The 13,121-nt window shown below is 49.8% G+C and overlaps 1 protein-coding gene across 1 annotated transcript in view; it reads left to right on the top strand.

The window, feature by feature from the left end:
• The window catches only part of TBCB (tubulin folding cofactor B), a 182,733-nt gene that overhangs the window by 58,983 nt on the left and 110,629 nt on the right, over window positions 1-13,121 (top strand). Inside the window, 1 exon segment of the mRNA XM_030219339.1 lies at window positions 3,553-3,649. Within this exon segment, the coding sequence (XP_030075199.1) occupies window positions 3,553-3,649 (97 nt within the window).

Below are 13,121 nucleotides of genomic sequence, written 5' to 3'. Positions count from 1 at the left end.
ACAAGTCCTAGAGGCCTGCGTGTATGCAGGTCCCTGGAGCACATTTAGTGGGTACCGCAGTGCACTTCAGCCAGGTGGACCCAGGCCCATCCCTCCCTACCTGTAACACTTGTGCTGGTAAATGGGAGGCCTCCAAAACCCACTGTACACACATGTAGGTGCCCCCTTCACCCCTAAGAGCTATGGTAGTGTTGTACATTTGTGGTTAGTGGGTTTTAGGGGAGGGGGGTTGGGTGCTCAGCACCCGTGGTAAGGGAGCTATGCATTTGGGAGCGTTGTCTGAAGTCCACCGCACTGTCCTCTAGGGTGCCCAGTTGGTGTCCTGGCATGTCAGGGAGGCGAGTGTACGAATCGTGGCCCCTCCCACGACCAAATGGCTCGGATTAGGACGTTTTTGAGCTGGGCGTTTTTAGTTTCCATTATAGCTAAAAAAAAAAAAAAAAACAAACGCCCAGCTGAAAACGTCCATTTTTTCGAAAATACGGTCTGTCCCGCCTCTTCACATACCCGTTTTCGGACATAGACGCCCAAGGAGATAGGCATTCGCGTTTGATTATGCCCCTCCACGTCTACTTGGCTGGCTGACTGTATCTCCTACACATATACTAGGGCTGGGCTAACCCTTCACGGCCGGGTCACTCCTCACAACGTAAGAGCCATAGCAGCTTCAGTAGCCCATTTCTGCTCTGCCTCCATTGAAGAAACTTGCAAGGCATCTATGAGATCTTTTTTTTCCACAGGGCTCACTATCTACTTAGTTGCAAAATTTGGTTATTGTGAGCCTGGTAGCTAGGGAGTCCCACATGTGAAAATATTATGTCTGCTTGTCCTTGGAGAAAGCTAAGGTACTGTAGCAGGTGTTCTCTGAGGACAGCAGGCATATATTCTCATATCCCTCCCACCTCCCTTTGGAGTTGTCTTCTTAGCTTTTAGTACTGTACTGCTGGTCCTGCACTCAAGCATCAGGCAGGAAGGCACCCATGCATGTGTGGTGGGGGCACTGCGTCAAACTTTTAAAGTGACAGTGCACTGTGGCAGTGTCACACCAGGCTCCTTGGATGACATCGTCCAAATATGAGAATATATGCCTGCTGTTCTGAGAGAACACCTGCTACAAGTAAGTAATTTAGCTTTGTGTGACCTTGTTTGCCATACAAGGAGTTGTCAAGATGGACGTTTTCTCCCTAGAGTAGCAATACAGAACAATACCTAAAAGGCTTAGGGGCTCTGGACGACCATTAGGGTCAGAATTTGTACCTGGCTAAGATGGCGCCAAAGCAGGTCTCAGGGAAACTGGAGGTGTCACATGCAACATTTAACCTTTAGGTGCAGAGATTACAGGAGCAAAGCAGGAAGCAGCCGGCATTAGCTTAAGGCTGTCAGTACATGAGTACATAAGTAATGCCATACTGGGAAAAGACCAAGGGTCCATCGAGCCCAGCATTCTGTCCACGACAGCGGCCAATCCAGGCCAAGGGCACCTGGCAAGCTTCCCAAACGTACAAACATTCTATACATGTTATTCCTGGAATTGTGGATGTTTCCCAAGTCCATTTAGTAGCGGTTTATGGACTTGTCCTTTAGGAAACCGTCCAACCCCTTTTTAAACTCTGCTAAGCTAACTGCCTTCACCACTTTCTCCGGCAACGAATTCCAGAGTTTAATTATACGTTGGGTGAAGGAACATTTTCTCGGATTTGTTTTAAATTTACTACACTGTAGTTTCATCGCATGCCCCCCTAGTCCTAGTATTTTTGGAAAGCGTGAACAGATGCTTCACATCCACCTGTTCCACTCCACTCATTATTTTATATACCTCTATCATGTCTCCCCTCAGCCGTCTCTTCTCCAAGCTGAATAGCCCTAGCCTCCTTAATCTTTCTTCATAGGGAAGTCATCCCATCCCCGCTATCATTTTAGTCGCCCTTCGCTGCACCTTTTCCAATTCCACTATATCTTTCTTGAGATGCGGCGACCAGAACTGAACACAATACTCAAGGTACGGTCGCACCATGGAGCGATATAACGGCATTATAACATCCTCACACCTGTTTTCATACCTTTCCTAATAATACCCAACATTTTATTTGCTTTCTTAGTCGCAGCAGCACACTGAGCAGAAGGTTTCAGCGTATTATCGACGATGACACCCAGATCCCTTTCTTGGTCCGTAACTCCTAACGTGGAACCTTGCATGACGTAGCTATAATTCGGATTCTTTTTTCCCACATGCATCACCTTGCACTTGCTCACATTAAACGTCATCTGCCATTTAGCCGCCCAGTCTCCCAGTCTTGTAAGGTCCTCTTGTAATTTTTCACAATCCTGTTGCGATTTAACAACTTTGAATAACTTTGTGTCATCAGCAAATTTAATTACCTCGCTAGTTACTCCCATCTCTAAATCATTTATAAATATATTAAAAAGCAGCGGTCCTAGCACAGACCCCTGAGGAACCCCACTAACTACCCTTCTCCATTGTGAATACTGCCCATTTAACCCCACTCTCTGTTTCCTATCCTTCAACCAGTTTTTAATCCACAATAGGACATTTCCTCCTATCCCATGACCCTCCAATTTCCTCTGTAGCCTTTCATGAGGTACCTTGTCAAATGCCTTTTGAAAATCCAGATACACAATATCAACCGGTTCCCCTTTGTCCACATGTTTGTTTACTCCTTCAAAGAATAGAAGTAAATTGGTCAGGCAAGATTTCCCCACACAAAAGCCGTGCTGACTTGGTCTCAATAATCCATGTCCTCGGATGTGCTCTGTAATTTTGTTTTTAATAATAGCATCTACCATTTTCCCCGGCACTGACGTCAGACTCACCGGTCTATAATTTCCCGGATCTTCCCTGGAGCCTTTTTTAAAAATGGGCGTTACATTGGCCACCCTCCAATCTTCCGGTACCACGCTCGATTTTAAGGATAAGTTGCATATCACTAGCAGTAGCTCCGCAAGCTCATTTTTCAGTTCTATCAGTACTCTAGGATGAATACCATCCGGTCCAGGAGATTTGCTACTCTTCAGTTTGCTGAACTGCCCCATTACGTCCTCCAGGTTTACTGTGAAGTCAGTAAGTTTCTCCGACTCGTCCGCTTGAAATACCATTTCCGACACCGGTATACCACCCAAATCTTCCTCGGTGAAGACCGAAGCAAAGAATTCATTCAGTCTCTCCGCTACGTCTTTGTCTTCCTTGATCGCCCCTTTTACCCCTCGGTCAGTATGGCAGTTTGAATGTGTACACAACAGAACAATAACTAGCATTTAATTTGCTTATCTCCAGGTTTACCTTATTGATTGCATTTTATGCTTACATTTGGCCATTTTACTGTTACTCTGTTAACATAGTATTAACTTGTTTGTCAAGATATACTGTTGCACACTGCCTTGATTGAATATTCATAAATGAATTAATCTTTGCATTAATACATTGGGACATCTAAGGTTTTCTTCGGCAGTATGGTTTGTTACATACTCAATTATTTATAAGCTGCAAAAACTACATGGCAGCTATGTTTTGCTTTTTGTTTTTTTTATCTGTAGGTTATTGACAAAAGTGGAACTAGAACTGGAGTATTTGAGGATCTGTCCAGAGTGGAGAAGTATGAGCTATCGGATGATGTTTATGATAAAAGAACAGGTAACACAGATCTGCTAAATATTGTCTAGTATCACTGCAAAAGTTGGACAATTATATATACTTTGTAGGTCCTGGTAAAATAAACCATACTGGTTGATTTGGAAGGTCCATTGAGTTCAGCATCCTGTCTCCTGTGTGGCTGATCCAGGTCACAAGTACCCAGCAGTATCCCAAAGAATAGATTATTCCTTGTTGCTCAAATCCAAAGGTAAGTGGTGGCTTTCCCAAGTGTACGTGGCTAGTAGTTCATGGTCTTAGAAATAAGACTTGCCATACTGGGTGAGCCTAGTATCCTGTTCCTAATGGGCAAATCCAGATCACAAGTATTGGCAGAATCCCAGAAATGGAAAGATCCTTGCTATTTAACCCCAGGGATGGGCACTAGCTTTCCTTGCATCTATCTTAATAATAGTTTATGAACTTAGTGATGATGAGTTTGTTCAAACTTTTTTTTAAACACAGGGTAGATTAAGTACTTTTACCACATCCACGACAGTGAGTTGTTTATTTAAATATCTTTCTCCGAGGACAAGCAGGCTGCTTGTTCTCACTGATGGGTGACGTCCACGGCAGCCCCTCCAATCGGAATCTTCACTAGCAAAGTCCTTTGCTAGCCCTCGCGCGCCCGCGCGCACCGCGCATGCGCGGCCGTCTTCCCGCCCGAAACCGGCTCGAGCCGGCCAGTCTTCTTTTGTCTGCACTCGGTACGGTCGTATTTTTCGCCGTGTCGAGCCCCGGAGAGTCGACCTCCCGCGTCCATATTGTTGAACGTGTTTTTTCTTCGGAAAAGTTTTTCCTGTACTCGGGAAGTGCTCCGGAACCCCTCCACCGGGTTTCGTTTCAATCCTCCCCGTATTTCCAGCTTTTGGCCCCGATAAGTTTTCTTTCGTCGTCGGGGTAGGCCTCTTTTCGGCCTCGGTCGAGATTTTTCTCCCTCTACAGTTTTGGTGCTCTTTTTCCGTCATTTCGGACTTTGATTTCGCCAGCGTGATTTTTCCGCCCATGACATCGAAGCCTTCCAGCGGCTTCAAGAAGTGCACCCAGTGCGCCCGGGTTATCTCGCTCACTGATCGACACTCGTCGTGTCTTCAGTGTCTGGGGGCCGAGCACCGCCCTCAGAACTGTAGTCTGTGTTCCCTGCTTCAAAGGCGGACTCAGGTAGCGAGACTAGCCCAGTGGAACGTTTTGTTCTCGGGATCTTCGAGTGCATCGACGTCGTCAGCGTCCGGACCATCTTCCTCGGCCGCCCTTGCATCGAGTGCATCGAGGCATCGGGCCCCTGCATCGGCGCCGAGACATCGGATAGCTGCATCGACGTCGGTGGTACCGGGACCTTGTCTGCTGATGTCGTCGGACGGTGGTGCATCGTCAGGAGTGCAGGTGAGGGCTGTCCATTCCCCTGCTGGTGACGGTGAGCCTTCGAGTGGGTCTCCTCCCACCCTGAGGGCTCCTGCGGTACAGCCCCCCCGAGACCGACCTTCTTCGGCCTCGGCCCCGAGGAAGCGACGGATGGATTCTACGTCCTCCTCGTCGGTGCCGGGGAGCTCCGGTGACATGCTTCGGAAGAAGTCGAAGAAGCATCGACACCGGTCTCCTCCCCGCGTCGGCACCGAGAGCTCTGGGTCGCCGAGGGATTCGGCACCCAGCAGGCATCGGCACCGAGAGGACCGCTCACCCTCTGTCCAAGAGGTGTCGATGCGCTCCACTCTGGACAGCCCGGAACAGCCTCCTCGCCCGGAACAGGTCCTGACGTCGACGCCTGCATCGACCTCACAGCCTTTCTCTGCAGCCGCTCTAAACGAGAGCCTCCAGGCCGTTCTCCCAGAGATTCTGGGAGAGCTGTTGCGCCCTACCCCTCCGGTACCGGCGGTGCTTGCGCCTCCGGTACCGTCGAGCGTGGCGCCGGCTGGCCCATCGCCCAGGTTGAGGTCCCCGACGTCGGTACCGCGTGCGGTACCGACCGCGGCCACCTCCCAGGAAGGCTCCCCAACTACGTCGGCGGAGGGAGCTTCGCCGATGCGGGCGAGGGAGTCTACCTCTCGACGCCCCCATCGTGGACGTGGCTCCACTGAGTCGAGCAGGGCGAGGTTGCAGACACAGGTTCGTGAACTTGTGTCTGACACCGAGGGTGAGGCCTCGTGGGAGGAAGAGGAAGATCCTAGATATTTCTCTGACGAGGAGTCTGAGGGTCTTCCTTCTGATCCCACTCCCTCTCCTGAAAGACAGCTTTCTCCTCCCGAGAGTCTGTCTTTTGCTTCCTTTGTCCGGGAGATGTCTACGGCCATCCCCTTCCCGGTGGTTGTGGAGGACGAGCCCAGGGCTGAAATGTTTGAGCTCCTGGACTATCCTTCTCCACCTAAGGAAGCGTCCACCGTTCCCTTGCACCATGTCCTAAAAAAGACATTGCTTGCGAACTGGACGAAACCCTTAACTAATCCCCACATTCCCAAGAAGATCGAGTCCCAGTACCGGATCCATGGGGACCCAGAGCTGATGCGCACTCAGTTGCCTCACGACTCTGGAGTTGTGGATTTGGCCCTAAAGAAGGCTAAGAGTTCTAGGGAACATGCTTCGGCGCCCCCGGGCAAGGACGCTAGAACCTTAGACTCCTTTGGGAGGAAGGCCTACCATTCCTCTATGCTCGTGTCCAAGATCCAGTCTTACCAGCTCTACACGAGCATACACATGCGGAACAATGTGCGGCAGTTGGCGGGCTTGGTTGATGCTCTTCCCCCTGAGCAAGCCAAGCCTTTTCAGGAGGTGGTCAGGCAGCTGAAGGCGTGCAGAAAATTCCTGGCCAGAGGAGTTTATGACACTTTTGATGTTGCGTCCAGGGCCGCTGCTCAAGGTGTGGTGATGCGCAGGCTCTCATGGCTGCGTGCCGCCGACCTGGAGAATAGAATCCAGCAGCGGATTGCGGACTCGCCTTGTCGTGCGGACAACATTTTTGGCGAAAAAGTCGAACAGGTGGTAGAGTCTCTCCACCAGCGGGACACCGCATTCGACAAATTCACCCGCCGGCAGCCTTCAGCTTCTACCTCTACAGGTAGACGATTTTTCGGGGGAAGGAAGACTGTTCCCTACTCTTCTGGCAAGCGTAGGTACAATCCTCCTTCCCGACAGCCTGCGGCCCAGGCTAAGCCCCAGCGCGCTCGCTCTCGTCAGCAGCGTGCGACTCAGCAAGGCCCCGCGGCTCCCCAGCAAAAGCAAGGGGCGAGCTTTTGACTGGCTCCAGCAGAGCATAGCCGACATCCAAGTGTCCGTGCCGGGCGACCTGCCAGTCGGAGGGAGGTTGAAAGCTTTTCACCAAAGGTGGCCTCTCATAACCTCCGATCAGTGGGTTCTGCAAATAGTCCGGCAGGGATACACCCTCAATTTGGCTTCAAAACCTCCAAATTGTCCACCGGGAGCTCAGTCTTACAGCTTCCAGCACAAGAGGGTACTTGCAGAGGAACTCTCCGCCCTTCTCAGCGCCAATGCGGTCGAGCCCGTGCCATCCGGGCAAGAAGGGCTGGGATTCTATTCCAGGTACTTCCTTGTGGAAAAGAAAACAGGGGGGATGCGTCCCATCCTAGACCTAAGGGCCCTGAACAAATATCTCGTAAAAGAAAAGTTCAGGATGCTTTCCCTGGGCACCCTTCTCCCCATGATTCAGCAAAACGATTGGCTATGCTCTCTGGACTTGAAGGATGCCTACACACATATCCCGATACTGCCAGCTCACAGACAGTATCTGCGATTTCAGTTGGGCACACGCCACTTCCAGTACTGTGTGCTACCCTTTGGGCTCGCCTCTGCGCCCAGGGTGTTCACAAAGTGTCTAGCTGTGGTAGCAGCGGCACTTCGCAGGCTGGGAGTACACGTGTTCCCATATCTCGACGATTGGCTGGTGAAGAACACGTCCAAGGCAGGAGCCCTGCAGTCCATGCAGATGACTATTCGCCTTCTGGAGCTACTGGGGTTTGTGATAAATTACCCAAAGTCCCATCTTCTTCCAGTGCAGAACCTCGAATTCATAGGAGCCCTGCTGGATTCTCGGACGGCTCGCGCCTATCTCCCAGAGACGAGAGCCAACACCTTGTTGTCCCTCGTCTCCCGGGTGCGGGCGTCCCAGCAGATCACAGCTCGGCAGATGTTGAGATTGCTGGGCCATATGGCCTCCACAGTTCATGTGACTCCCATGGCCCGCCTTCACATGAGATCTGCTCAATGGACCCTAGCCTCCCAGTGGTATCAGGCCGCGGGGGGTCTAGAGGACGTGATCCACCTGTCCACGAGTTTTCTCGAATCCCTGTATTGGTGGACGATTTGGACCAATTTGACTCTGGGACGTCCCTTCCAAATTCCTCAGCCACAAAAAGTGCTGACCACGGATGCGTCTCTCCTGGGATGGGGAGCTCATGTCGATGGGCTTCACACCCAAGGAAGCTGGTCCCTCCAAGAACGCGATCTACAGATCAATCTTCTGGAGTTACGAGCGATCTGGAACGCTCTGAAGGCTTTCAGAGATCGGCTGTCCCACCAAATTATTCAAATTCAGACAGACAACCAGGTTGCCATGTACTATGTAAACAAGCAGGGGGGCACCGGATCTCGCCCCCTGTGTCAGGAAGCCGTCAGCATGTGGACCTGGGCTCGCCGGAACGGCATGGTGCTCCAAGCCACATATCTAGCAGGCGTAAACAACAGTCTGGCCGACAGGTTGAGCAGGATTATGCAACCTCACGAGTGGTCGCTCAACTCCCGAGTGGTGCGCCAGATCTTCCAAGCGTGGGGCACCCCCTTGGTGGATCTCTTCGCATCTCGAGCAAACCACAAAGTCCCTCAGTTCTGTTCCAGGCTTCAGGCCACCGGCAGACTGGCATCGGATGCCTTCCTCCTCGATTGGGGGGAGGGCCTGCTGTATGCTTATCCTCCCATTCCTCTGGTGGGGAAGACTTTGTTGAAACTCAAGCAAGACCGAGGCACCATGATCCTGATTGCTCCTTTTTGGCCGCGTCAGATCTGGTTCCCTCTTCTTCTGGAGTTATCCTCCGAAGAACCGTGGAGATTGGAGTGTTTTCCGACCCTCATCATGCAGGACGAAGGGGCTCTTCTGCATCCCAACCTCCGGTCCCTGGCTCTCACGGCCTGGATGTTGAGGGCGTAGACTTTGCCTCTTTGGGTCTGCCAGAGGGTGTCTCCCGCATCTTGCTTGCTTCCAGGAAAGACTCCACTAAGAGAAGTTACTTCTTTCATTGGAGGAGGTTTGCCGTCTGGTGTGACAGCAAGGCCCTAGATCCTCGCTCTTGTCCTACACAGACCCTGCTTGAATACCTTCTGCACTTGTCTGAGTCTGGTCTTAAGACCAACTCCATAAGGGTTCATCTTAGTGCAATCAGTGCATACCATTACCATGTGGAAGGTAAGCCGATCTCAGGACAGCCTTTAGTTGTTCGCTTCATGAGAGGTTTGCTTTTGTCAAAGCCCCCTGTCAAGCCTCCTACAGTGTCATGGGATCTCAATGTCGTTCTCACCCAGCTGATGAAACCTCCTTTTGAGCCACTGAATTCCTGCCATCCGAAGTACTTGACCTGGAAGGTCATTTTCTTGGTGGCAGTTACTTCAGCTCGTAGAGTCAGTGAGCTTCAGGCCCTGGTAGCCCAGGCCCCTTACACCAAATTTCATCACAACAGAGTAGTCCTCCGTACTCACCCTAGGTTTCTGCCAAAGGTCATGTCGGAGTTCCATCTGAACCAGTCAATTGTCTTGCCAACATTCTTTCCCCGTCCTCATTCCTGCCCTGCTGAACGTTAGCTGCACACATTGGACTGCAAGAGAGCATTGGCCTTCTACTTGGAGCGGACACAGCCCCACAGACAGTCCGCCCAATTGTTTGTTTCTTTTGACCCCAATAGGAGGGGAGTGGCTGTAGGGAAACGCACCATATCCAATTGGCTAGCAGATTGCATTTCCTTCACTTACGCCCAGGCGGGGCTGGCTCTTGAGGGTCATGTCACGGCTCATAATGTTAGAGCCATGGCTGCGTCGGTAGCCCACTTGAAGTCAGCCTCCATTGAAGAAATTTGCAAAGCTGCGACGTGGGCTTCTGTCCACACATTCACATCCCATTACTGCCTGCAGCAGGATACCCGACGCGACAGTCGGTTCGGGCAGTCAGTTCTTCAGAACCTGTTTGGGCTTTAGGATCCAACTCCACCCCCCGAGGGCCCTGTTTGTTCTGTTCCAGGCTACACTCTCAGTTAGTTGGTAAATTTTTTTAGGTCAATTTCTGTTATGTCCTCGCCGTTGCGAGGCCCAATTGACCATGGTTGTTGTTTTGAGTGAGCCTGGGGGCTAGGGATACCCCATCAGTGAGAACAAGCAGCCTGCTTGTCCTCGGAGAAAGCGAATGCTACATACCTGTAGAAGGTATTCTCCGAGGACAGCAGGCTGATTGTTCTCACAAACCCGCCCGCCTCCCCTTTGGAGTTGTGTCTTCCCTTAAGAGTATTGTCTTGCTACATACTGGACTGGCCGGCTCGAGCCGGTTTCGGGCGGGAAGACGGCCGCGCATGCGGGCGCGCGAGGGCTAGCAAAGGACTTTGCTAGTGAAGATTCCGATTGGAGGGGCTGCCGTGGACGTCACCCATCAGTGAGAACAATCAGCCTGCTGTCCTCGGAGAATACCTTCTACAGGTATGTAGCATTCGCTTTATTGAACCACTTAAGAGTGTAGAAATTAGGTAGAATAGAATATCAAAAATAATGTACATTTAAATGGTTGAACAAAAGTGGTAAATCAAAAAAGAAGATCCAGTCTTCATGATTGTGTAGAACAGTACAAGACAAGTGAGGCAAAAAAGACGAGGATTTCAAAGAAGTCAATATAGGAACTTTAATATGTACAGCAAATCCAATACATTAAGGACCTGACACGGCCTTGTTTTGGCGTGTGAGCCTGTTTCAGGGGTCAAAGAACCTGTAACATATGTTGGTGCAGTATGGTCATATATGTATATACATGACCATACTGCACCAACATATATCATAGGATATATGAAGATAATAACCGTGAAGGAACGAATCTCTTTTAAAATCTGCTCCTTAACTCATAAAATCATTTACGGGCAAGCTCCAGAGTATATGCTTGGTCTTATTGACCTCCCGCCCAGAAACGCAGTAGCTACCTCGCATTCTTATCTCAACCTGCACTTCCCAAGTTGTAAAGGCATCAGATACAAATCGATCTACTCCCCCCATAGTCTTACCGAATGATATGCCCTTTCCATGCTTCCTGTCTCTTACCACACCTCTTCTGTACTGTATTGTAATTTTTATTAATCCTATGTAAGCCACATTGTGCCTGCATGTGTGGGAAAATGTGGGGTAGAAATGTACTATAAATAAATAAATATTCAACAGCAAACAAGGTTAAGATACTTAGCATTCTCACTGCAGGAAAAACCTGCAGCGTTCTGCATGTAAATTCATATATCCTATGTACATACTGGCCCATACTGCACCAACATACATTACAAGTTCTTTGACCCCTGAAGCAGGCTCACACGCTGAAACACGGCCGTGTTGGTTCCTTAGTCTGTTGGATGTGCTGCACATATTAAAGGTCCTATATTGACTTAGTCTTTTTTTGCCTCACTTCTCTTGTGCTGAGCAAAAGTAGTAACATGTCTCCAAGGACAAGCATGCCACAGTATTTTCATAACAGGGTGACATGATTTAGTGACTCCCTTTCTGCAAACATACCGGGCTGTACCCTATTTAGGAAAGATAGGGATGGTCAGAAAGGTGGTGGGGGGGTAGGCTTTGTCAGGTCTCAAAGCAGCAACTAGGTTTGTGAGCCCTTGGGCCGCTGCCAAGGAGCGGCAGTGGCAGGCAAAACCACCCCAACCAGCACGGGGCTAACACACACACAAAGCAGGGACTGCAGACAGGGATAATCAAAGCAAGGAACACACTGGACAAGAACACTTGGACTGGAGCAAGGCTTCACCTGCACTTGACCACTCTTCTCCAGGAGTTGAGCCCCTGGGTGCAGGCGGCTGGCAGGACTTACCGGACTGGGCAGGAACTGGATACCAGCAGGAAACACACAACAGAGTCAAGACTACAAGCTGCCAGGCAGCCACTAAGACAGAAACACAGACAGGAGGGAGTCAGGACCAAAAGCTGCCAAGCAGCCACTAATAAAGAACACAGACACAACTACTACTACTATTTAGCATTTAGCACAAGACAAGGAAGTGCAGACCAGAAACAAGACTAGGAACTAAACAATACACCAAAGCTAACTACACACAAACAAGAACCAGGCAAGAACTCAGAATAAAACTGGACTAGGCAGAAGTGCACAGAGCACACCCACATACCAGGGACCTTAGACGATGCAAAGGCAAACATAGACGTTTCTAGGTGATTAATAAAGCCCATCAGCTGCTAAAGCTCAGCTGCAGCAATCACAAGGCAACTACAGGTGCTGTTCAGGTACAAACAGGGAAAGCAATTCTGGCAGCCCGGAAGATCTGGACTGAACTGGGCTGGGCTGAAGTCTGGAACAGGTGACAGTAAACAGACAGTCCATTGCAGCCACCAGGTCTGGCCACCAGAGGGCGAGGTGAGCACAGACAAGGAAACGGTCACAAACGTGACATGCTTTATATGTGAAAAACAATATTAAGCTGAAATGCAAGGGACCTGGGGAGAGGAAGAAGCAATATGGATTGTCTTAGAAAGGGAAGATGGAACATCCATCCACATGGGTGTTGTCTACAGATCTTCAGCACAGAGAAGTTGGACAAATGTTTGATCATAGATATCCAAAGGTTTGGGATGAAGGGGGATTTACTGTTGCTGGGGGATTTCAACCTGGGGGATCACAGGAGCACAGACTGCTGACTGAGGCTGAACGGAACAACAAAAAAGAAAAGATCAAGCCCAAAGCTAAGTGTTTGGAGGTTTTGTGTATTAGCATGGGTAATGCTTAGTAGTTTTTAAGAACTCGATGTAAACCACAGCACATTAGCCCCAATAGCTTTGAAGAAGGAAGGGAGGGCGTTGAGTGCAATAATGTTTGCATGATATGTTGCTTTCAAAGAGTCCAGCCTCAGCAACAGATTTTACTGAGCACTCACAAATAATAAGCTACACAAATTAATGAAATACACAGAAGTCACAGCATAAAAAAAAATAATAAAAATAGAAAACATACATATAGGACAATGGTTTCTTAAATAAAGTATTCAGCTTAAATGTAATGCCAAGGAGTGCAGAGTGATGCACTTGGGGTGCAGAAATCCAAAGGAGATGTACCAGATAGGAAGAGAGAATGATAAGCACAGCACAAGAGAGGGACCTTGGAGTACTGGTGTCTGAGGATTTCAAGGTGACGAAACAATGGATCAAGGCGGTGGCCATGGCCAGAAGGATGCTAGGCTGCAGATAGAGGTATAACCAGCAGAAGAAAGTTGTTGGT

Source organism: Microcaecilia unicolor, chromosome 11, assembly GCF_901765095.1.
Source record: "Microcaecilia unicolor chromosome 11, aMicUni1.1, whole genome shotgun sequence".
Taxonomy (NCBI): domain Eukaryota; kingdom Metazoa; phylum Chordata; class Amphibia; order Gymnophiona; family Siphonopidae; genus Microcaecilia; species Microcaecilia unicolor.
Note: the sequence above shows the minus strand (reverse complement) of the source record. Positions and strands in the feature narration are given on the sequence as shown.